The sequence below is a fragment of the Saccostrea echinata genome, unplaced genomic scaffold, assembly GCF_033153115.1.
Source record: "Saccostrea echinata isolate AGI-Se365-2 ecotype Australia unplaced genomic scaffold, CSIRO_AGI_Sech_v1 ptg000030l, whole genome shotgun sequence".
Taxonomy (NCBI): domain Eukaryota; kingdom Metazoa; phylum Mollusca; class Bivalvia; order Ostreida; family Ostreidae; genus Saccostrea; species Saccostrea echinata.
In genome coordinates this window covers 2,259,383-2,283,131 of record NW_026889779.1, presented here as the reverse complement: position 1 = coordinate 2,283,131, position 23,749 = coordinate 2,259,383, and the positions used below count along the sequence as shown (strand labels likewise).

At 34.2% G+C, this 23,749-nt stretch overlaps 2 protein-coding genes across 3 annotated transcripts in view; one reads left to right on the top strand and one right to left on the bottom strand.

The window, feature by feature from the left end:
• Nucleotides 1–409: 409 nt before the first annotated feature.
• LOC133197094 (uncharacterized) overlaps nucleotides 410–23,749 on the bottom strand; it is a 138,019-nt gene continuing 114,679 nt past the window's right edge. The window contains exons 1-3 of one of the 2 annotated variants that reach the window (XM_061332935.1): nucleotides 2,947–3,015; nucleotides 2,185–2,254; nucleotides 410–1,913 (exon numbers count right to left, since the gene is read on the bottom strand). In XM_061332935.1, the coding sequence (XP_061188919.1) occupies nucleotides 1,292–1,913; nucleotides 2,185–2,216 (654 nt within the window). In that variant the 5' untranslated portion in view covers nucleotides 2,217–2,254; nucleotides 2,947–3,015 and the 3' untranslated portion in view covers nucleotides 410–1,291. Of the gene's footprint in view, nucleotides 1,914–2,184; nucleotides 2,255–2,946; nucleotides 3,016–23,749 lie in introns of those variants that run through there. The other variant, XM_061332933.1, reaches the window with a different exon arrangement.
• LOC133197091 (T-complex protein 1 subunit alpha-like) lies at nucleotides 12,907–23,527 on the top strand. Its single transcript, XM_061332929.1, has 12 exons — nucleotides 12,907–13,009; nucleotides 13,492–13,577; nucleotides 13,726–13,854; nucleotides 14,404–14,501; nucleotides 16,906–17,016; nucleotides 17,131–17,312; nucleotides 20,963–21,089; nucleotides 21,214–21,389; nucleotides 21,911–22,034; nucleotides 22,139–22,331; nucleotides 22,840–23,003; nucleotides 23,295–23,527. Exons 1-12 carry the CDS (start codon nucleotides 12,937–12,939, stop codon nucleotides 23,500–23,502), a joined length of 1,671 nt encoding a protein of 556 aa, XP_061188913.1. The 5' UTR covers nucleotides 12,907–12,936; the 3' UTR covers nucleotides 23,503–23,527.

Below are 23,749 nucleotides of genomic sequence, written 5' to 3'. Positions count from 1 at the left end.
GGCGTTCTATGGGTCTGATTTGTGCCTATTACCCCAAAATGAAATTTTATCCAGAACATATATAGAACAGCTGAAAGGCGTTAAGGATTTAGAATTCGGCATTTACAGATGGTAATGCAGTAAAATTGAGCTAGTGTTGCAATTTGAAGAAAGCTTTTAGTCTCAATTTACATGAATTTCGATACATGTATACCAAAATTTTTATCGGGGTTTGCAAAATGTGCGGTTGCCTACTGCAAGCTTTCATCTATATGGAACCACCACCACCAACTTATTTGAGCAAAGTCAAAATAAAGAAGTTTAATACTAGTATATGTAAATTGCACCTGGAAATTTACTTCAAATTTCGTAATTTTGACACCTCCCTACACAAATGTTTGGTAATGTTCTACATTTGCTGAAAATGATGAATTCCGAACTGATTTTATTGAAACATGGAAGAGTACATGCAGAGTCACAAAACGAAAGTCAAATAAAGTATTCAAGGCAAGTCTTGACAAAACAAGTTTCATTCCAAAATAACTAATACCTACTCAAAATATGTCTTGTTCACGAAAAAAAATCACTTTATTCTCGATAATAAATAATACAAATATAACAATAACTGAAATCAACAATTCATGCAAAGAAAAACAAACAAACAAAAACTCCTCAAGGAAGCTCGAAACACTGCTCACTGAAGAATTCTAATTACTTGGTAGTTCTATGCAGTTAGAGCGATCTGCCCTTTGATGAACAAAGGAACAGATATAAATCTACAGTAAATGACACAATTAATTTAAGTATATTATGTATTCTTAACATTATATTAGACGAAGAAAAGGTTATTAAAAACATTGTACGCATGTATTTTCCCAAAATAAGCAAACAGCAGTAATTTGTGTTCACTTGTACTTCATTGTCTGAACATTTATCCAGGAGAAATATGGCAGATACCCTATGTTGAAAATGAACTAGATAAACTCAGTGAACACCTTTACAATGATACAATTTTCTCAAATTCAAAAAAAATTCTAAAAATTCAAAACAAAACAAAAAACAAACTTTCTTTTATTAGTGCATGTTTAGAGCTTCCTTAAATGAAAACACGTTTATATACCCAAAGTAAATATAGAGCAAACACTACACAAAAATCACACGACTTCCAAATCTTTTCAGTATGGCTTTATCACAGAGGAGTATAGATTATATTTTCGGGGGAAAGTAAAACGTACTGATTTAAAAAGTACTGCAAATATCATGAATGGGCTAGGGGTGGAGAGTTTATATCTACTTATTTATTACTACAACACTACAGGAACTCGATGTAGAGTTTAGAAGTCCAGTAACACAGTTTGTTGGCAATGCTGAGCAAGAAGGGGATGTAGGAGACGAGTCCGTGATATCTGTGATCGTGTAGAGCAACGCGGTAAGTGAAGAGATTGTGTCGGTCGTTGGATATTGCCGTGAAGTCATAGTCTTCAGAAAGAAACAGGTTGAGGCGCTGGTGCAGACGGTCTATCTCATCTTTTAATATTGGTTCTCTTAACCTGCGAATACTATTACAAAAGTCACAAATCTTTCTATACAAAGCGTCATTTTCGCGTTTCAGCGTCAACATTTCTTCCCAGAAAAGGAGAAAGCCAATCATTTTCCCTTTACTGCCGTCACGCGGTGTTCCGTTGCTCGGCAACTGTCCAGAAAATCTCATGACTTTTTTGAAGTTTCGGATAGTGTTAATTTCCCGTGGTAGCAGGTCCCCTCCCAGAATGTGAATGAGTTTTATAGAGTCCAGGAAGGACTGCTGACATCGGAGAAACCAGTCCATGTAGCGCATTTTGAGCGAGTTGAGGCGGCCGACATGTCTGTTGGCCTCGTTTTTTAGATCCTCTAGTTCCATCATCTTCAGCTCAAACTTGCTGAAGGATTTGTTGCTGAAAGAGAAGTATATATTTTTTCAAAATATGTTTTCTGCATTGCTGTATTTCTGACATCAATATTTGTATTTTACCTTGTTTCAAGCAACAGCTAAATGACGGTTCATTAGAACCGATAGAAGTATTTTAATTTCTCAGTGACTTTCGATCATATTGGCTCAGTCACACACATAATAGCGTTCAAAATAAATTGTTCAAGGTTTTAGAAATTACTCATAACACAGGTGGGCAGCTTGAATGATTTTTCATGAACATATCGATAACTTACTGGTAATCCCGATAGGTCAGAGCTACAGCCATGTTAATTCTGATATCTCTACAGCAAGATTGTCAAAATTCTGTTGTGAAATGAAAAATGAAGATAATAAACCTGATGTGTTATCATGTTGGCACTCTAAGAAAATCTGGTAAAACATAAGTCATAACACGTTTTACAGTGAAAAAAAACTCTCTTCAAAACACTGAAAAATCAACTTAGAAACAATCATGTTTAAATTAAATTTTTGATAAATTTAAGACTAAAAGAGCTTATGCGATGAAAGCTGTTTATCGTCCGTTCGTCTGTCTCTAAATGATTTTTCAAAATGTTCTTCCTCCCACAGCTTTGAGTCCGATTTCAGTAAAACTTGGTATACAACTGGCTTACACTAAGATATGATTCTGAAGAACAGTTTTGCCAATGTTACTAAAATTTCTGTGAAATTCTTTCAAAACATCATTTCTCCTGCAGTCTTAATATGATTTCAATAAAAATACGTTTAGAAAACATTAAGAAAATTGTATTTTAAGTCCAGATGCAACTTTGCTCTTCCATTATTATGGAAATTTTGCTGAAATACTGCCTATTCAGCGTCAAACAAAACCAATAAATTATAAGATATAAACCAGTAGAGCTACAGTTTCATCAGAGACCTTATTTCAAGAAGAGTTGTCTTTGACAAAATAATTCAGTTTTAAAATAAAAATGAAACTTTTCATCATGTGATGTTGACTGTTATCAGATTGTAAACATAAAAGGAGGTATACTTACGTTTCTCAATGTATCTCTACAGCTTCCATATCATTACATCAAGCAATTTTTTCTTCAACTAAGGAAGTTATCTTCAAAAAGAAGGATTCGCAATTAGGCAAAGGAGTAAACCAATAGATTTTGAAATATACCACCATGAGATAAAACTGGAATCTCATTTAATAAATATTACTTAAATGGACGCAAAAAAAAAATGTCAACAGGAGACTGTATTGGGGCTCCTATATATGTAAATCAAGTGTGCTTTATCAAAATTTAAAAAAACTTGCATTTCACTGGGAGTTGTAAAATTCATTTAAATTATCGGGTTTAATGTCACCGAAAAGAACGATCAGTGTCATTAAAGTATATGGTTTCTTGGGCTAATATGAAAATGGAGTTTAAAAAAAAAAGATTTAAGTGTATGTAAAAGGTTAGAAATTTCTCTACCGCGCTGTTTACTGTTCTTTTTTCATAATGGTGGGATCAATTTAATGGCAGCTGCATCTACCTGAAGTGAAATTATGGGACGGTCCAATAATATATCAACAGGATTCTGTATTGAAATTCAAATTGTAAATCAATTTTTCGTTTTGCTGCTAAAGATTTAATCTTGCTGTTTAAAAATCAAGTGTATACGAATTGAATTGCCAGGTGGAGGTTAACGTTAATTTTACATATAGGTATTTTATAATACTTGATGTACCGTGTAACAAATAATCGAAAAGGGCATTAGTAAAGATTATTTATCTGAAATATCATTGATTTTATTCAAAGTAAAAAAAAAAAAAATCAATGAATTGATCGGAGCATACTGTCAAATCTTACAAACTATTAGTGATCCCTTGTTGGGAAATATTCCAGTTTTTTGGAAATTAATCCAAGGAAAATCGGTTTAGTATTTGATAATTAGTCAATCCGAAAATCCAGGTCACTAAAAAGAAGGTACATTTCAGATACATAAGTATTTTTATATAGAAATCGACCGTATCGAGCACTTGTTCTATTCTCTTTAATTTCAAATGTATAATAGCTTCCAACATCGGTCTGGGGCTGAATCAATAGATGATTTACGTGTAATATACGCATGTCTCTCAACACCAAATTTTAGTTTAACATAGTTTCAATATATCATGAAAATTAATCGCAAAGATGATAACAATGCTTCATGACTGACATAAAATTACTTTAAAATGTGAAACTACTGCATTGGAACTTCACCTTTATGAACATCGGGTCGACCAAATTTAATAGATAAAAAAAAATTATTAGTCGTTACAAACACCTAGCTATATTATTTAAAACAAATTAAACTTACTTCGGAGAAATTTAATCCATGTTCACGAGTAACTTGACTATAAGTGTTTACAAATCGTTAAAACTCCTTTGCTGGACAGTATTATTTACAGTAACTAAGTAAAGGTCCGGGTAGTCGGCAGCACACGGAGAAACTGCGCACTCCGGGGTAAAAGGCAATGCCGTTTAAATTGACAGCCGTATTTACCCAAGATTTCGATAAATACTTAAGCTTCTCTGTACACCTACATTTGTTCAATGCACCACTTTCTACGAAGGTTGTGGCACTCGTATATTGAAATAATTTGTTCGTACTCAAAAGATTTATCACTTCATTTGTAACATTCTTACACTCGCTTACAATCACGATAGGCACACAGGTCTTAAATTACAAATATCCCTTTTAGAATTTAATTTATTTCACATAACTTCTCATTTAGTATCGAATATCAACATTTATAATGCTGTGGATTTTGTGCTTACCCGACTTTAGTAATCATGATCATGTATAGCACTATATATTCCAATAACAGTACAGGCCACACAACCTCGCCATGTAATAAATGTCATCAAAACGTCCATTGACACCTCTCTGATTAAATATTTTGTAAAGTACAGTTTATAAATCAAAATCAGTATCCTATATATCATTAATTTCTGCGGAGGCTATCGGTAACTTGAATGTATACGGATTCCAACAACCGTTATATAGAACAATTTCCAGGTGGTTGAAAAAATTCAGAGAAAGTACAGAGAGTGTTCAATATGATGTACGATCTTGGAGACCAAAAACGGTCAGTAATGCAAAATAAGGGATTTCGTAGAGAAAGCGGCGAGGACTTAGCTCGTTTGCTATAGGGATATCAATGGAAGCAGTTCATAAATTCTTACAAGAGATCTAGGATACAGGAAGATTCCTGCAAGATGGATTTCTCGTTTACCGAATGAGAAACAGAAAGCTAACAGTGTTTCATGTGCAAAAGAAAAAAAGCTATTTGAAAAAAGGGAAAAATCGGCTATTTTAGATATATACATTTGTATAGTAACAGGAGATGAAACTTGCGGGAATCCGAATTATTTTCAACCGAAAAGAACGTTTAATGATTAAAGTATAAATGACAAAATATGGGAAGCATCCAGTGTCAGTTATTGCCAAAAGCAGTCGGAGAACAAAAGGGTTCTTTATACTATTTTCTTTGATGGGGAGGGTTTTGTGACGTAATTACCTATTCCCAAGATCATTATTACTGGAAAGATGTACAAATGTAAAATTTTGAAGAAACGTACTCGTAAACAACAATACGTAACAAAAACTGGTTTCAAATGTCTTTTTGTAGCATGATAAAACCCCAGTCCATTACTCAATACTAGTCACTGATTTTCTTGATCAGTAGAAGGGGGGGGGGATTGTCATCCCTCACCTTGCGTACTCTTTAGATCATTCCCCCTGTGTGTTTTTTTCTGTTCTCAAAACTTAGAAGACATTTATCTGAATACAACTTCAGTTTGTGAAGGGTTTGATTTCTCTTCTGAAAAAGTGTATACATGTTAAAGGAGAGTACTTCGAAGGAAAGCAAACGATTTCATGTCCTTGTGTTTCTTATTGCACCAAGGACAAAACTTTCTGAATGGCCCTCGTATATTTGTGCTATATAGGAAAGACCATTGAGCACATTTTCGTAGGATTTTCCCCCTTTGTTTCTGAGCTTCGCGAATAAACGCGAAAATGTAGTGCTTATTCGCGAATTATAAACATAGCTATGTTAAGGTGCAATGACCCTCTGATCTAAAAAGCGGGGGTTGTATAGTGATAAGGGTGTCCGTCCGTTACCCCTCTTTTATCCACAACTCTTATATCACTGAATAAAATTTAAGGTCAGACGAACCGTTCCTCAATAATAGATAATTTCCCCAAAGAATTTGTCATTGAAGTATTCGTATTGCTACTTTAACAAGTTTCCCCACAAAAAAATTAAGATACCTTACCAGACATTTGTGCAAGATACCAGAGGATGTTGTTGACTATAGATAATCCTAATGGAAATCACTAGCATTGGCAGTATCACACATTTTTGGTGTCTTTCTTTACTTATAAATTTGTTCAGTTTAGAAATCACAAGATAATGATAATTATGAAATATTCGAGCAACGTGTCGTCAGACCTTAATGAGACTTTTTTTCACATAATCTTTATTACATGGTGCCATTGTGCACCTCCTAATTTACTTTCTGACCGGACACATGTCGGAGAAGCCCCCGGAAGCTCCTGAATGTTAATGATTTTTAAAGTAAAATCTAACCTTATAGCAGCCTTTATAGGTGTAGTTACACCCCTTCCTACAAACACAAACGCATTTTAGTATCAATAATCTGAAGTAGTATGTAGAATTCCGTCTACTTATATATTCTTTGCATTTAAGCCCCCCCCTTCCGGCCTTTCATCACAGACCCTCTTCTATCATGCCGTTTCATTGTGTGTCATGGCACCTTTTGACTCAATGCAAGTTTTCCCATTATTGTAGTATTAAATTAATCAATAGACTTTCAAATAAATTTGGAATATATAATCCTCGATTGTCATTTTCACGTGCAAACAAAATCATTCTTCTTCACTTTCCGAGGTTAAAAGAATTTCTGATACAAGTAAATCGACATCTTTAGTAGGTTATTGTCTTAAGAATTTTTTGGTATCAAAAACTGATGGCAGATCTGTATTGTGGAAATAAGGTAATCATTTTCTCGATGATACTGATTGCTTGAAAAGTAAAATCCATGTAATGCTGCTTTTACAAGTGTGCCAAATGTTGTGTATTATACATTTATCTACATGTATTTCAATTTTCAACGTATCTTAATACTGTTTGCTCATTTTAATATCATGACAGTTATACACATGTTACCTAATTTTTGGATTTTTTTTGAAAAGGGGGGGGGGGTAAGCAACCCCTCTAAATCCGCCATGTGGTATACTTTATGTAAAATCTCTAGACTTATTTTCAGTAAATCTCACAAGTGTTAAAATCATGTCTATGAAATAGCATGCATGCAACAAAAAGGGGAAAAGGATCATTTGTTCATACTATAACACATTTTATTTCTATATAGGTGGGTCTTCACTCCATTTTTAGGTCACCTGAGTCACTCAGGTGACATATTGTCCGTTTTTGTCCGTCGGCGTGCGTCGTGCGTTAAAATTTGAACATTTTTAGCTTCTTCTCTTAAACCACTCAACCAATTTCAAACAAATTTGGCATATAGCATCTATGGGTGAAGGGGAACAAAAATTGTGAATTTCATGGTCCCTGCCCCCCTGGGGCCTGAGGGGTGGGGCTAAACCACCAAAATTAATGCAATCTTTAAAAATCTTCTTCTTTACTCCTGGACATCAAGCAGTCAAACTGTTGGCATGATTGTAATAAACATTGAGCCCTCTACCAAAATTGTGAAATTCATGGCCCCAGGGTAAGGCTTCTGGTGCTAGGGCGGGGCTATATAGATCATATAGTGAAAGTGCATTGTTTCTTTGATAGTCTTCTTCTCTGCTCCTGGGTATTAAATAAACTAATTAAGTACATAGTTAGGATGAGCAAGAGTGTCTCTTACAAAATTGTGAATTTCATGGCCCCTGGGTCAGGGGTTCTGGTGTTAGGGCGGGGCTCTATTGATTATATAGTGAAAATGCATTAATTCTTTGAAAATCTTCTTCTCTGCTCCTGGGTATTAAATACAGTAACTAAGTACATAGTTATGATGAGCAAGAGTGCCTCTTCCAAAATTGTGAATTTCATGGCCCCAGGGGCAGGGGTTCTGGTGTTAGGGCGGGGCTTTATTGATTATATAGTGAAAATGCATTAATTCATTGAAAAATCTTCTTCTCTGCTTCTGGGTATTAAATAAAGTAACTAAGTACATAGTTATGATGAGCAAGAGTGCCTCTTCCAAAATTGTGAATTTCATTGCCCCTGGGTCAAGGGTTCTGGTGTTAGGGCGGGGCTCTATTGATTATATAGTGAAAATGCATTAATTCTTTGAAAATCTTCTTCTCTACTCCTGGGTATTAAATAAACTAATTAAGTACATAGTTAGGATGAGCAAGAGTGCCTCTTCTAAAATTGTGAATTTCATGGTCCCAGGGTCAGGGGTTCTGGTGTTAGGGCAGGGCTTTATTGATTATATAGTGAAAATGCATTAATTCATTGAAAATCTTCTTCTCTACTCCTGGGTATTATTTAAACAAACTAAGTACATTGTTATGACATGCAAGGATGCCTCTTCCAACATTTTATGAATTTTATGAACCCAGGTTTAAGGGTTCTGGTGAGATGGGGGTGGGGGAGGCTTCTATTGATTATAAAGTGAAAAAGCAAAATTTCTTTGAAAATATTCTTTTCTGCTTCTGGTTAAAAAAGCAAAGAAGCTAAGTGTATAGTTATGATGAGCAAGAGTGCTTCTTCCAGAGTAGTGAATTTCATGACTCCTGGATCAGATGTGCTGGTGTGAGGGTGGGGATCTTGATAATATAGTGAAAATGCATTAATTCTAATAAATAATCCTGTTTGCTCCTTAGTGTTGAAGGGAAGCTCTGGTGTTTCGTGGGGGGGGGGGGGGGGGGGCTTTATTGATAATATAGTGAATCTGTAGTAGAAATGCATTATTTCTTTAAAAATCTTCTCCGCACCTGGGCATATCTGAGGCAAACAGAGTAAAAGTTTTTATAAGGAAGGGAATTTTTACCAGATTTTTGAACATCTGGACCATTTGGTCAAGTGTTCTGTTCCTGGCCAGGGCTCTATTACTTTGTATTCAACTGAGAGGAGTTATTCCCCTTTGCCATTTACTTTTGATAATTTATAACTGAAAATAATGTACTTGAAAGGTAAATAGAATAAGAGAATTATGCAAAAGCTTTTATTGTATAATACAAAAAGTACTATATATATATATACATTACCAGGAGTTTTAAACAGATACGAAATGGCGAAAATCTTTAAGTTGTGTTTTATTAAAGAGAAATGAACAAAAATATAGTTTTAATTGGTAATTCTTCAAAATTTGAATAATTAGAGGAGGCGTTCAACATTACCATGCATCATAAAATCGCACACAAATCCTTCAATTATGACGTCATAATCAATTCTAACTTTCTTTTTCCCGTACTTTGTGGCTCTAATAGATACGAAAGCCTATTAGGATCAAACCTACGGTAAAAAAAAATTAAAAGGCGTTATAACGCCTTTTCAAAAGGCGTTATAACGCGAAAAAAGGCGTAATAACGCCTTTTGAAAAGGCGTAATAACGCAAATAAAGGCGTAATTACGCCTTTTGAAAAGGCGTTATTACGCCTTTCCAAAAGGCGTTATTACGCCTTTTAAAAAGACATTATTACGCCTTTCTAAAAGGCATTAATAGGCCTTTCCAAAAGGTGTTATTATGCCTTTTGAAGACCCATTATTATGTCTTTGACAGGCCCGTGCTTTTGAAGTGGGGGGGGGGGGGGGGTCAGCCTCCCATAATATTGACAAGCAATCAAAAAAAAAAAAAACAAGAAAAAACCCCCACCTTCCGAAAAAAAAAAAAAAATAATAAACTGCCTAAACACGAGGGGAACCTTTTTCTAACTTTTCGGTAAAACTTTTTTTAAATGCAATGACTTGCCCGAGTTTAACCATACTGCAACAAAATGTTAAGGGACCAAGCAATCAATAAATGATTTTTTATATTTAAACTATAGCAAGACTATTCTCCCAAAAAGTGGGGGGTGGGGGAGTCCCCCCCCCCCCCTTACTCGCATTCGTACTACCGGCCTGTTTGAAAAGGAGTTACATCAAAAACTGGAAAGGCGTTATTTTAAAATAATAAATATATGAAAGATTGAACCAAAGCCATCTTTATTTATACAATATTTAGATTATAGTTTTAATATTATAAATTATAGTATTTTCTATATTCCTGCACATCTCGCAGACAGCTGTTTGCATGCGTATTAAGAGAAGTCAACACTCTACTTTTGAAATCCAGGATATAGGCAGAGCCAGCTTTGGGCTTTGCTAGCCATGTATTAAAAATTCATGTTACATTTGAAATATTTTTCTCTCCCCTTTGAAAAGAACAGGCAAACTATTTGCATAGGTATAATGAGCAATTAGCCTTCACCCAAATTTCTGAAATCCATGCACCTTGGTAGAGGTGTCTGGCATCAGAGAAGGACTAAGTTGGTTTAACACTGAGAATATTTTACACATTTAAAAATCTTTTTTCATGGAATTCTAATTATAACCAGCCCCATGGTGGGCTAAGTAAGTCATGTATTGAAAAAAAGAGGCGTAATAACGCCTTTTGGAAAGGCGTAATAACGCCTTTTGGAAAGGCGTAATAACGCTTTTTGGAAAGGCGTATTAACGCCTTTAAGAAAGGCGTAATAACGCCTTTTAAAAAGGCGTAATTAAGCCTTTTTCTCGTTATAACCCCTTTTTGGAAAGGCGTAATTACGCCTTTATTTGCGTTATTACGCCTTTACCGCGTTATAACGCCTTTTCAAAAGGCGTTATTACGCCTTTTTTCGCGTTATTACGCCTTTTGAAAAGGCGTTATAACGCCTTTAAAATATTTTTTTACCGTAGTTTGATCCTAATAGGCTTTCTTAAATAGAGTTATATAGAAAATAAAGTATTTTCGTGGAATTCAATTTGAAATCATGTGAAAGTAATCCCGATACCTATATTCAATTTAATTTCATTTTAAAGAGGAGGCCAAGAACACACAAATTATCGTTTTCTGAGAGACTGTAGGCAATCTGGATACATTTCCTTTGTCTGATATGGAAAAAACTCCCGTATTCATGACTGTTTTTTTTTTTTAATTTTTCATTGAAAATGGAAGTTTAAAAAATGGTTTTTCGTCTTTTTCATCAACAAATTATGCCCCGAAACACCTTATTTGACCAAGCTAAAGTTATAAAGCATCATTAAAGGAATTTATTTCTTAAATTTCAGAAACCTGTAGGCACCTTTCATTTACTAGATCTTGACCTTAAAGTATTTCCACCGTCCCGTGATGTCATAGGTTTTTGCAAAAACTGTTATTAATTTAAATTCATATCCCATAGAAACATATCTTTTAAAAGAATGTTTTTCAATGGATGTAATAACAAATAGTAAGTAGTAAAAGAATTAAAAAAATGAATATTTTCTTTATTTAATCAATTATTCAATCTTTAAAAAATGTTGTTAAGGGCAACAACTCCTTCTCCTGTATCTATTATTCAGGCATTTTCCGTATTCATTTTCAGGCATTCACTGCTGACTAAAAATGTGCGATTTTTTAATGCTGACATATATGCACCTGTTTAATTATGTCTTACATCTTAAAAAAATATGGCAACCTATATATTTTTTGCGATTATTTATTAATTTAAACTATATTCAGTAAAAATAAATGCAGTTTTTCTACTTTGAACCCATAAAATTGTGAGGATGGAAATACCTTAATAAAAATGTAATTTTTTAAAAACACAATTGGTATCTTTCCCAGAAATATTTGAAGTTCTGGCAGTTATCCATGGGTCATATCACAAAAAAGATTTAAATGCAATGTACCTATTATGAGCTATGTAGTGTAACGTTAGTGCTTAATATTTTCCTATCTTGTATCTTTTATTTCTTTTTTTTTATGCCCCGCCATGAATATGGCCGGGGCATATAGTGTTTGTCATGTCCGTCTTCCGTCCTTCCGTCGCGCTCTGCGTTTTGCTCAGTTCAAAGCTCAGTTTCAAAGAAACTATCAAAGATATTTTTATCAAACTTCATATGCTGATAGATATTGATGAGAGCTATTCAACTGCATCAACATTTTTTGACCTGGACCTTTCCTTTGACATTTGACCTCGCTTTTCTTAAATTATTGTTTAGCTCAGGTTTAAAGAAACCATTCAAGATAGTGTTATCAAACTTCATTTGCTGATACATATTGATGCGAGCTATTCAACTACATCAACATTTATTGACTTTGACCTTTCTTTTGACCTTGACCTCACTTTTCTTTAATTAGTGTCAAACTTCATATGCTGAAACATACTGATGTAAGCTATTCAACTGCATCAACATTTTTGACCTTGACCTTTCATTTCACCTTGACCTTACTTTTCTCAATTTGTGTTTAATTAAGTTTTAAAGAAATCATTCATAATATTTTTATCAAACTTCATATGTTAATATAACATATATAGTAACATACTGATGTAAGCTTTTCAACTGCATCACCATTTTTTGACCTTGACCTTTCCTTTGACCTTAACTTCATTTACTTTTAGTTTATCTTTTAATTACCACTGTTTTAAATAAACCATTCAAAATATTTTTATCAAACTTAATATGCTGATACGTATTCAACTGCATCAAAGATGTTTGACCTTGAACTTTCCTGTGACTTTGACCTCACTTTTCTTAAATTTGCATTTTGCTAGGCTCGGGGGGGGGGGGGGGGCATTCATGTCCTATGGACATATTTCTAGTTTTAATGCTGTACTAAAAGTTCTTATGGTAAGACGTTGCTCGGTGGATACTACTGAATTCTGGTGCTGTTTTGATAATTTATTTTTTGTTGTGTTTTTGTTTGTTTGTTTGTTTGTTAGTTAGTTCTTTCTCGATTAGAAGTTCCAAGATCCTAGGGGGTCGAAATAGTCTAGGAGCGACATAGAGGTTCTTCAAATTAAGCAACATGGCGGACACAGCACCGACACTGACTGTTGGAGGCGACAGAACAACAGGACAATCCGTTAGGACCCAGAATGGTTTGATATATACATTTTGTGATCTCATTATTTTGGCTTAAAATCTTTATGATGGTTAGAATATGCTAAATTTTCACGATACAGTAGTTTGTTATTGTTTGTGTCGTTCACATGGGAAGCACATGGGCATGGCTACCTCCAGAATATTCCTTAACATGTATGAACTAGTAGGAATCAAAGTGGACAAAATTGTCTGAATATAAAACGATTCTTAGTTCTTTGAAGTATAGAAGATATTTGATGGCAAAGAACAGTAATTTATGAGTCCATTATTAAAAATGAATGAATATTGACACCATTTCGTATCATAAAAGGGGGGGGGGTCAGATATCATCCTAAAAGGTCACCATGCTGTATTCTTCAGCATATTATGATTATGCTCATCAAGTGTTCCATAAAGTAAATATGTTTTTTTCATTTATGTGTGAATGAGAAATGTTCTCATAAAATTTATATAAATGACAGTAATTATTTTATTTCAGTTCTTGCTGCAAGTTCCATTGCAAACATAGTCAAGAGCAGTCTTGGCCCAGTTGGTCTGGATAAGATGTTGGTTGATGATATTGGAGTAAGTTTATTCAGTTTTCAGTTAAGATATAAGAGATTTATGGAAATGCATGAGGTCGCAGGAGGGTACATAATATTTAAGAATAAATTAATAACAAAATTCACTCTCAAGAGATAGAGTTTATTATGTCATTTCATAATATTTTTAGGATGTCACCATAACTAATGATGGAGCAACAATTCTGAAGCTGTTAGAAGTGGAACATCCAGCAGCTAAAGTCCTGGTCGAACTGGCTGATCTTCAGGATCAAGAAGTGGGAGATGGTACCACCTCTGTTGTAAGATCACTTTATCTTGATTATTTCCTGTGGCCCTATCTATGGTACCACCTCTGTTGTAAGATCACTTTATTATGTTTATTTCCTGTGGCTCTATCTATGGTACCACCTCTGTTGTAAGATCACTTTATCATGTTTATTTCCTGTGGCTCTATCTATGGTACCACCTCTGTTGTAAGATCACTTTATCATGTTTATTTCCTGTGGCCCTATCTATGGTACCACCTCTGTTGTAAGATCACTTTATCATGTTTATTTCCTGTGGCTCTATCTTCTCTACTTCTTTAATAGTGCCCAATATATTTCAAACAATATAAAAGTCCTGTTTTTGGAAATGGCATGATTGTCTTTCGATTTATAATTTGATTAGAGTTGGAAGCTGGGCTGTAGAATTACTGGAAATAACATAATGAATATTCAATAGATATAAGTTGCACACATCATTGATTGTTGTAGAACACAAGTTTTTTGGTACGTCTTTGTCTAAATGTTTTTTTCTACATGTGAGACACCATGTTGTAACTTTAAACTTCTATTACACTCTTTTAGGTGATCATTGCTGCTGAACTGTTAAAGAATGCTGATGAATTAGTGAAATGTAGGATCCACCCCACCTCTATCATCAGTGGATACAGACTGGCATGCAAGTAAGGAGCCCTGGTACACAATAAACAGATTCTCCCTTTTGTCCCAGAGAAGTTTTTGTAGAGTAACTTCCTCACAACCTATTTCCCTTAAATCCAAAAAAAAAAAAAAACATATATATATACATAGAAGGAGAAATATGTATTGTTTAGTGAAGTATTTAATCTGGTACAGTATAATTTGTCCACACTGGAAACATGAAAATTGGCTGGATTAGATAGAATCCAGAGTGTAGGAAAAACATAGAAAATGTTTGAGATTCATTTCATTTTGTTTCTCACAACTACAGTGCATATATTGTCAAAATGTTTTTAGAGATGACACAGAATTAGGTACCATATATACTTGCCTATAAGTCGTTCTGCCTGTAAGTCAGTTGCATTTTTTGAGGTTATTTTGGAAAGATTTGCCATTGACCCACTTATAAGTCAGTTAAACTTTTTTGCTAGAATCAGTTGACAATTTCAAATTAATGCTCTATTGTTTTAACCTGTGTTTCAAGTAATATTTTTAAAAATGATGCGAATATTTAAACTTTTTCTTATCTTTTTTCAATCTTTTTTATGACTTGTCCATAAGTCTGACATAAAGTTTTGGACCAATTTAACTCCCCAAAAATGGACTTTTAGGCGGGTATATACAGTTTAGTAGATGATTCCTTTGGCATCTTAAATTTATCTCCCGTTCATTTGCTCTGAGTATTAGATGTAACAGTTTTAAGCATGGGAAAGAGAATATTAACAGAAATTTGATAAGGAATTGGTCATGCCAGAAAACTCGTGTGAATACTCTCAGGTATTCATCTCGGTACATTGATGTCAGTTCACTTAAATTAATAAATTAATGAACTATATGAAAGTATGTTCCCATTTATTTGCTGCACCAGCATTATGTTGATGACAGTTATATGCATGGGAAAAAGAAATAGTCAGGAATATGTGCCAGGGCACTTGTTATCTGTTAGCAAGTGCTGTGAATTTTTCACTGATACATGTCGTAAAAGACCTAAATGTAACAGAACAAACATTTCAAATAATTTTCAAAATGATGTAATAGTTTAATGTTCTTTGTAATCAGTACAAATTCATTGATAAGTTGGACTTAAAGTAATAAGGCAGTGATATGTGTATGTTAATGTCACATAGAACTCTCAGTGATGTAATATATATTTTACATGGAGCTTATATTCATTGCATTCAGATCTGATTTTAAAAAAACCCTTCCCTATTGGAAATCACTTCTCTTAAACTAAACTAAATACATGTATTTCTAAATATAAAGAAGCAGAATAAATTTTTCACTGCATTTTAACAAATGTCTTGTATTTTAAGATAATAATGAATTATATTATAGATATGGAGGATATGTCTACAATATGTCTTTGTTCTACAGTGAAACAAATTAGTATTCATTATTTTCTAATTTTGCCAGTTATTCAAATTAAAATTCCTAATTGAAATGGAAAAGGACCCTGCATCAATTGGGGTCAATTACAGAGAATATGTTGGCATAGGAAAAGTCTGGTAAATTCTACGGAGTGCTTTTATCATTTCATTGTTTGTGAGCAACATCAAGGGGTCCCAACAGTTGGTGTAAATGTCCAGAGCAGGATAATGAATTTTTTCCCATTTATTTGCTGCACCAGCTTTTTGCTTGTGACAGTTATACGCATGGGAAAAAGAAATTGTCAGGAATATGTGTCAGGGCACTTGTTATCTATTTTCAAGAGCTGTGAATTTTCCTTGATACAATACATGCCCTAGAATCCAAAATAAAACAGATCAGTGTGTATTTACTATTTAAAAGCAATATGAGCTGCAACTTTGCTGTCAGGAATTTTTGTTGCAAAATTGTAATTTTAAACTATTTCAATGACAGAAAAAAAGAAAGTTTTTAAAATTCTGTTGTTCATATTTGCGGCGGAAGAAGTAATTATAAGCTTTGATTGAAGCAAAATTACATTATTGTCGTCCTGTACAATATATTGATTTCTTATATAATACTATATATTTGATTGTACAGAATCTTTTATTCTGAAACAATTTAACACTTTATTTCTGTCTAATTGATCAAAAAGGTTTAAATTCCTTACAAATTTATCATAATACCACATTTTAACAGCAAAATAAAATTCTCAAAAATGCAGCTCATATTGCTTTAAAAAAGTTCTAAGATTAAAAAATAAGTGGGGCTTCGCATCGCAAAGATAGTCAAATCTCATTAACTTAGTCGGACTGAAATAAACTTTGAGATATATGAGGATTTGAGATATTGAGATTAATATACAAAAAGAAAAAGTGGTTGGAACTTACAATTCACTGTGACTTATCCACAGTATAAAAGATGTCAAAGTTTGAGTCACCAAAGTTCACACAAAAATTTTATTTCCTACAATTTTTTTTTCAGAGAAGCTTGTAAATACATCCAGGAACACATGACCATTAATGTTGAAGAATTAGGAAGAGATTGCATCATTAATGCGGCCAAAACCAGCATGTCCAGTAAAATTATAGGAGCGTATCCTTTCTTACATACAGACATTGTGCATAAGATTTCTTTGCTTTTTAAAAACAAGTAATCCATGAACTGTTTTAAATCTTGTTGATGGAAATTTTCCTTAGCTTCATCCAGTGAATCTGAATTCTTTTCTAATATGGTTGTGGATGCAGCCAATGCAATCAAAACTCCAGATGGTAAAGGGGGTTATAAATATCCAATAAAAGCTGTCAATGTTCTAAAGGCTCATGGAAAGAGTTCTAAAGAGAGCATAATGGTTCAAGGGTATGCTCTCAACTGCACAGTGGCTTCTCAAGGTAAGGTCATGAATGTGTTGATAGACATGTTTGTTATTTTTTAGTATCTGATAGACATGTCTGTTATTTTTTATTAGGTCACCTGAGTCACTCAGGTGACCTATTGCTATCCGTTTTTGTCCGTCGGCGTGCATCGTGCGATGTGCGTTAACATTTGAACATTTTTAGCTTTTTCTCTGAAACCGCTCAACCAATTTCAAACAAATTTGGCATATAGCATCTATGGGTGAAGAGGAACAAAAATTGTGAATTTCATGGTCAGTGCCCCCCTGGGGCCTGAGGGGTGGGGCTAAAACCACCAAAATTAATGCAATCTTTAAAAATCTTCTTCTTTACTCCTGGACATCAAGCAGTCAAACTGTTGGCATCATTGTAATAAGTATTGAGTCCTCTACCAAAATTGTGAAATTCATGGCCCCAGGGTCAGGGGTTCTGGTGCTAGGGTGGGGCTATATAGATCATATAGTGAAAGTGCATTATTTCTTTGAAAATCTTCTTCTCTGCTCCTGGGTATTAAATAAACTAACTAAGTATATAGTTATGATGAGTAAGAGTGCCTCTTCCAAAATTGTGAAATTCATGGCCCCAGGGGTAGGAATTCTGGTGTTAGGGCAGGGCTCTATTGATTATATAGTGAAAATGCATTAATTCATTGAAAATCTTCCTCTCTGCTCCTGGGTATTAAATAAACTAACTAAGTACAAAGTTAGGATGAGCAAGAGTGCCTCTTCCAAAATTGTGAATTTCATGGCCCCAGGGTCAGGGGTTCTGGTGTTACGGTGGGGCTCTATTGATTATATAGTGAAAATGCATTAATTCTTTGAAAATCTTCTTCTCTGCTCCTGGGTATTAAATTCAGTAACTAAGTACATGTACATTTAGTTATGATGAGCAAGAGTGCCTCTTTCAAAATTGTGAATTTCATGGCCCCAGGGGCAAGGGTTCTGGTGTTAGGGCGGGGCTTTATTGATTATATAGTGAAAATGCATTAATTCATTGAAAATCTTTTCCTCTGCTCCTGGGTATTAAATAAACTAACTAAGTACATAGTTATGATGAGCAAGAGTGCCTCTTCCAAAATTGTGAATTTCATGGCCCCAGGGGCAAGGGTTCTGGTGTTAGGGCAGGGCTCTATTGATTATAAAGTGAAAATGTTTTAATTCCTTAAAAATCTTTTTCTCTGCACTTGGGTATTATTTAAACAAACTAAGTACATTGTTATGATAAGCAAGGATGCCTCTTCCAAAATTGTGAAATTCATGGCCCCGGGGACAGGAGTTCTGGTGCTAGGGCGGGGCTATATAGATCCTATAGTGAAGGTGAATTATTTCTTTGAAATTCTTCTTCTCTGCCCCTGGGTATTGTTTAAACAGACTAAGTACATTGTTATGATATGCAAGGATGCCTCTTCCAAAATTGTGAATTTTATGACCCCAGGTTTAAGGGTTCTGGTGGGGGGGGGGGGGGGCTTCTATTGAAAGTAAAGTGAAAACGCATAATTGCTTTGAAAATATTCTTTTCGGCTTCTGGTTAAAAAAGCAAAGAAGCCAAGTGTATAGTTATGATGAGCAAGAGTGCTTCTTCCAGAGTAGTGAATTTCATGACTCCTGGGTCAGATGTGCTAGTGTGAGGGTGGGGATCTTGATAATATAGTGAAAAGGCATTAATTCTATTAAATAATCCTGTCTGCTCCTTACGCAGGTATGTTAAGGCAGTACCCAGATCATATTTCAGCGAATTTAGACTTTTTTCGTAAAATGTAACATTGATAAATTGGAAAAGCCAGTGATAAAACATTTACTATAATTATCCATTGTATAGACGTCATTAAGTCTTAGGCTAAAAGAAGCACTCCACTACGACGTCATCACGTGACGTTTATAAATAGAAAAACTACCTTGAAGAAAAAGTAAAAAGTTCAACACTACCCCGGAGATAATTCTTTTCTTTTAGTGAAAATAATTATGTAAAAACATTACTGGGTCATGAAAAGTGCTGCTAGAATCCTACTCTCCCGACACAGAAAAATATATTCCAAAGTTTCGCATGAAACCTTACCATATTTTTTACATTTTATAAATACGATCAAGGAATTGTTATCAATTCATGTTAAACACGATTCTAGCAGCACTTTCCAAATACTATAGAATACAAGCTTTCGAAACAAACAAAAATTATGTTTCAAAGTGTGCGGCGTAGTGTTGAACTTTTGCATCTCTGTTGTTATAGAACGACAGAGGAAAGGCTGATCGTGATTTCAAAGCACTGTCTGTGTTTATTATAAGAAAACATGATAAGAATATATCAGCGTACCTGATTCTTAATCTTTAATTCCTTATGAATCACACATAACATTCACGGTATATGCTCTAAAACTCCCATTTTATATATTTGTTTACACGAATTCTCGTCACGTTTAATTTCACTCGGCAAATATTTGATCAATAGTTATGACGTCATGGGTTTGGTATTTAACCCCTATGCTAAATACTTAGCTATTTACACCAACCAAAAACGACAAGATTTAGTTTATATTATATTTTGAATGATTCCATTCATTTCTTGGATCTGAAATTAAACTTTAAATATAGATATTAAGAAATCATTATTTCTAAAGTTCACGTCATACAGCTTACTATGACGTCATATTGAAGAGGTAAGTAGGATATCTCTGGGTGTAGCCTTAACATACCCGCATAGTGTTAAGCAGATAAACAAAGTGATTAGTTATAATGAGCAAACTTAGGGTCCCAGGGTCAGAAGCTCTGGTGTTTCGGTGAGGGGGGGGGGGGGACTCTTTTGATAATATAGTGAAACTGTAGTAAAAATGCATTATTTCTTAAAAAATCTTCTCCGCACCTGGGCATATCTGAGGCAAATAGAGTAAAAGTTTTTATAAGGAAGGGAATTTTTACCAGATTTTTGAACATCTGGACCATTTGGTCAAGTGTTCTGGTCCTGGCCAGGGCTCCATTAGTTTGTATTCTACTGAGAGGAGTTATTCCCCTTTGCCATTTACTTTTGATAATTTATCACTGTAAATAATGTACTGGAAAGGTAAATAGAATAAGAAAATTATGCAAAAACTTTTATTTTATAATACAAAAAGTACTTTCATTGTTTTAATGATCAGATAGACTTGTAAGTAGTAGATAAATAAAAATGAGACAAAAATAAGTTGTCTTATTAAATGTTCATCAAAGACCAAGAGAGGCCAATGTAAGATATTTCAACAAGGGATTAAAATAGTACAGAAGCATTGATAATTTGTTAATATACTGTATGGTGATAGTGATAAATGGGGAACAGATTAGAACCTAATTTATGAACCGTTAATGAATATTAAGACCAATTATTTTGTTAATCATGATCACCCTATTTTCTTGCTTTTGGGCAAAAAGCTTCACCTTTCAGTTCATTTTATACTCTATGCATCCTTTAAGTTATTGTATCATACTCAGGTGACCGTTAAGGCCCTTGGGCCTCTTGTTATCTGATGTCCACTGTTGATTTTGTTGTACATGTATTGCATAACACATTCAGTAATACATTTGTATCTGGATTATTTAAAATTTTTCATGGATTTCAAGTTTATCAAATGAACTCTGAACAAATGGTTAATTTTCAAAGATATTTATTTTTACTTTCAGCAATGGTAAAGAAAGTAGTTGGAGCCAAAATAGCCTGCTTAGACTTCAGTTTACAAAAGGCAAAAATGAAGATGGGTGTTCAAGTCCTGATAGAAAATCCAGATCAGTTAGATGGAGTGCGACAAAGGTGAGTGGTGTACAGAAAATTTATTATAAAAAATAAAATCTCCAATATTAATTTTAGGACTTTTTTTTTGGTTTAATATGTAATCAACAATAAGATTTCCTTGACGTCTGTCATTTATTTTTAGGGAGTATGATATCACTAAGGAAAGAATACAAAAGATTTTGGCAGCTGGAGCCAATGTTATTCTGACCACTGGAGGAATTGATGACTTGTGTTTAAAGTATTTTGTTGAAGCAGGAGCAATGGCTGTCAGGCGATGTAAAAAAGCAGATCTCAAAAGGATTGCCAAAGCTACTGGAGGTGGGTCACATGTCTAGTTATGATGTTATATAGGGATTAAAAAAAGATCTTACTTCTTTCATAAGATAATAAAGAAATAATTGTGAACAGAGCATGGGGTAGTTTAGGAGTCTCTTTTTCCATTTTCACTGGATGAGACCAAAAATAAAATATTTAAGCTTTGAAAGGATTAGTGTATGGTCAATTCAAGTTTGTTTTAGTTTTGGATGGTAGGAAATTTAGAGAGAGGCTCTGGAATTTTACGTTAATACAAGAATAGATACAGGTATTAAGAGTCCAAATACATGAATAGAAATTAGGAGTTTAAAAGGATGATGCATTTGAAGCTCCTGGTTGATATATTTAAATCATAGAAGTACACATTTGCACTCGTTTTTCCCTTCCTGTAGTAAGTACCATAAGTAAATAATGGTTCTAATTTTTTTTGACGGAATTCCAATCAAAGTTTTGCCAAAGCAAGGTAAACGTACCAGTAAATCTTGTGAAAAAATTTCTCCAGTTTTGAATATATTTTTTGACAGGTCAGTTTGTGATGACCTTGGCTAACTTGGAGGGAGAGGAATCTTTTGATGCCTCCATGTTGGGAAATGCAGCAGAAGTTGTGCAAGAACGTATTTGTGATGATGAACTTCTTCTCGTAAAGGGGTATGTTCTGAAAACTTATTATGATTTAAAAAAAAAAAATTCTTTACATTGTACTCTTGCTTAGATATGTTGTTGAATTAAGCATGATGAGAATTTCTTTTCAGTCCTAAGGCTAGGACTGCAGCATCTATCATATTGAGAGGAGCTAATGACTTCATGTGTGATGAGATGGAGCGCTCTGTTCATGATGCTTTATGTGTTGTTAAACGAGTCCTGGAGTCTAAATCTGTTGTCCCAGGGGGTGGGGCAGTGGAAGCAGCATTGTCTATATATCTAGAAAATTTTGCTACATCATTGGTAAGTTAGCTTGGGCATCATTTTCATGTGTTATTTTTATGATTGATTAGAAATTAAGCCAAAATTGTATGTAACAGAGCTGCCAACTCTTAAAATTTTGGCGTAAGGCTTACGATTTGAGCCTCTAATTACAATTTCTCCATTTATTCTTCCAAATTTTGTTTTTCTCCATCATAAAGTAGAAATATCAGCATTTCCGTAGATTTCAACCATCATAATAAAGAGTTATAGTCGTTTCAGTGCTTGCCTGTATTGTTTTTGCCCGTTTTTATGCTAATGTGTGATTTAAAATCATTTTAATGTAAACAGAATGGGAGAAAAATCGCCAACGGCCAGCCTTGGCGATCCCTGGACCCCTCATTACGAATTTTAATTTTCTCATGTTGGCAGCTCTGTCTAAACCAAGAATGTTTCGAAAATTATTAAATAAAAATGAATTTATCCAACATTTAGTTTCCAAATTAGACTTGCATGAAAATATCATCTGAAAAATGTTTTTCCTGCACAGGGTTCTAGGGAACAGCTAGCCATAGCAGAGTTTGCACGATCTTTGTTAGTAATCCCTAAACAACTAGGTATTAATGCAGCTCAAGACTCCACTGACTTAGTCGCCAAGTTAAGGGCCTACCATAACATGTCCCAGACCAAACAGGAACACCGGGACCTCAGATGGTAAGGTTTTATTGATAAAAAGTATAGCTTTTTATCCCCGCATTGAAATGGCCTGGGCATATAGTGTTGCCTTTTTCTGTCTGCCATTCTTCATAGGAAGATGGGCAAGATCATTTGCTCATGAAAATTTATTTAAAAGGGGTTAGGTAAAGTAGTAACCAAAATTCAGAAAAATTTTTTCCCCTTTAGTAATTGCAAATAACTTTCATGCGAAAATAGGGTGTTAAGAAATTTTATGATCAACAGTACATGATATTTATTCTAATCTACTTTATTGTATGCTTTACATAGGGTTGGATTGGACCTGTATCAAGGCACAGTGAGAGACAACAAGAAGGCCGGGGTATTAGAACCAGCAATGTCCAAAATCAAGTCCCTTAAGTTTGCCACCGAGGCTGCAATCACAATTCTTAGAATAGATGATATGATTAAACTTGTGGATCAGAGTCAGGGCAGAGGTAAAACTTACCAAGATGCCCTAAATGCTGGAGAATTGTAGATTCATGAACAAAAATTGACTGATTTTTGATGAACAAGAAACCATGAATATGTATGTGTTTGAATAAATGTAATTTATCCTTCACGTGTTTTTTTTTTCTTTTGAATGAAGGTGTAAAAATCTTTATAGATTTGTATTGAAACAATACCCTCTTCTTCTTTCTAACTCGGTTTCTCCCTGAATTTGGAGGGATAAGTTTTTAACTCTAGTTACTCAAGTAATTATTTCAATTGGGACAATATAATTT

Coding starts and splice junctions, on each gene's coding strand:
- LOC133197091 (XM_061332929.1), top strand. CDS start 12,937: ATGGCGGACACAGCACCGACACTGACTGTTGGAGGCGACAGAACAACA. Junction 13,578..13,725: donor TGTTGGTTGATGATATTGGA/GTAAGTTTATTC, acceptor TAATATTTTTAG/GATGTCACCATAACTAATGA. Junction 22,332..22,839: donor AAAATTTTGCTACATCATTG/GTAAGTTAGCTT, acceptor TTTCCTGCACAG/GGTTCTAGGGAACAGCTAGC.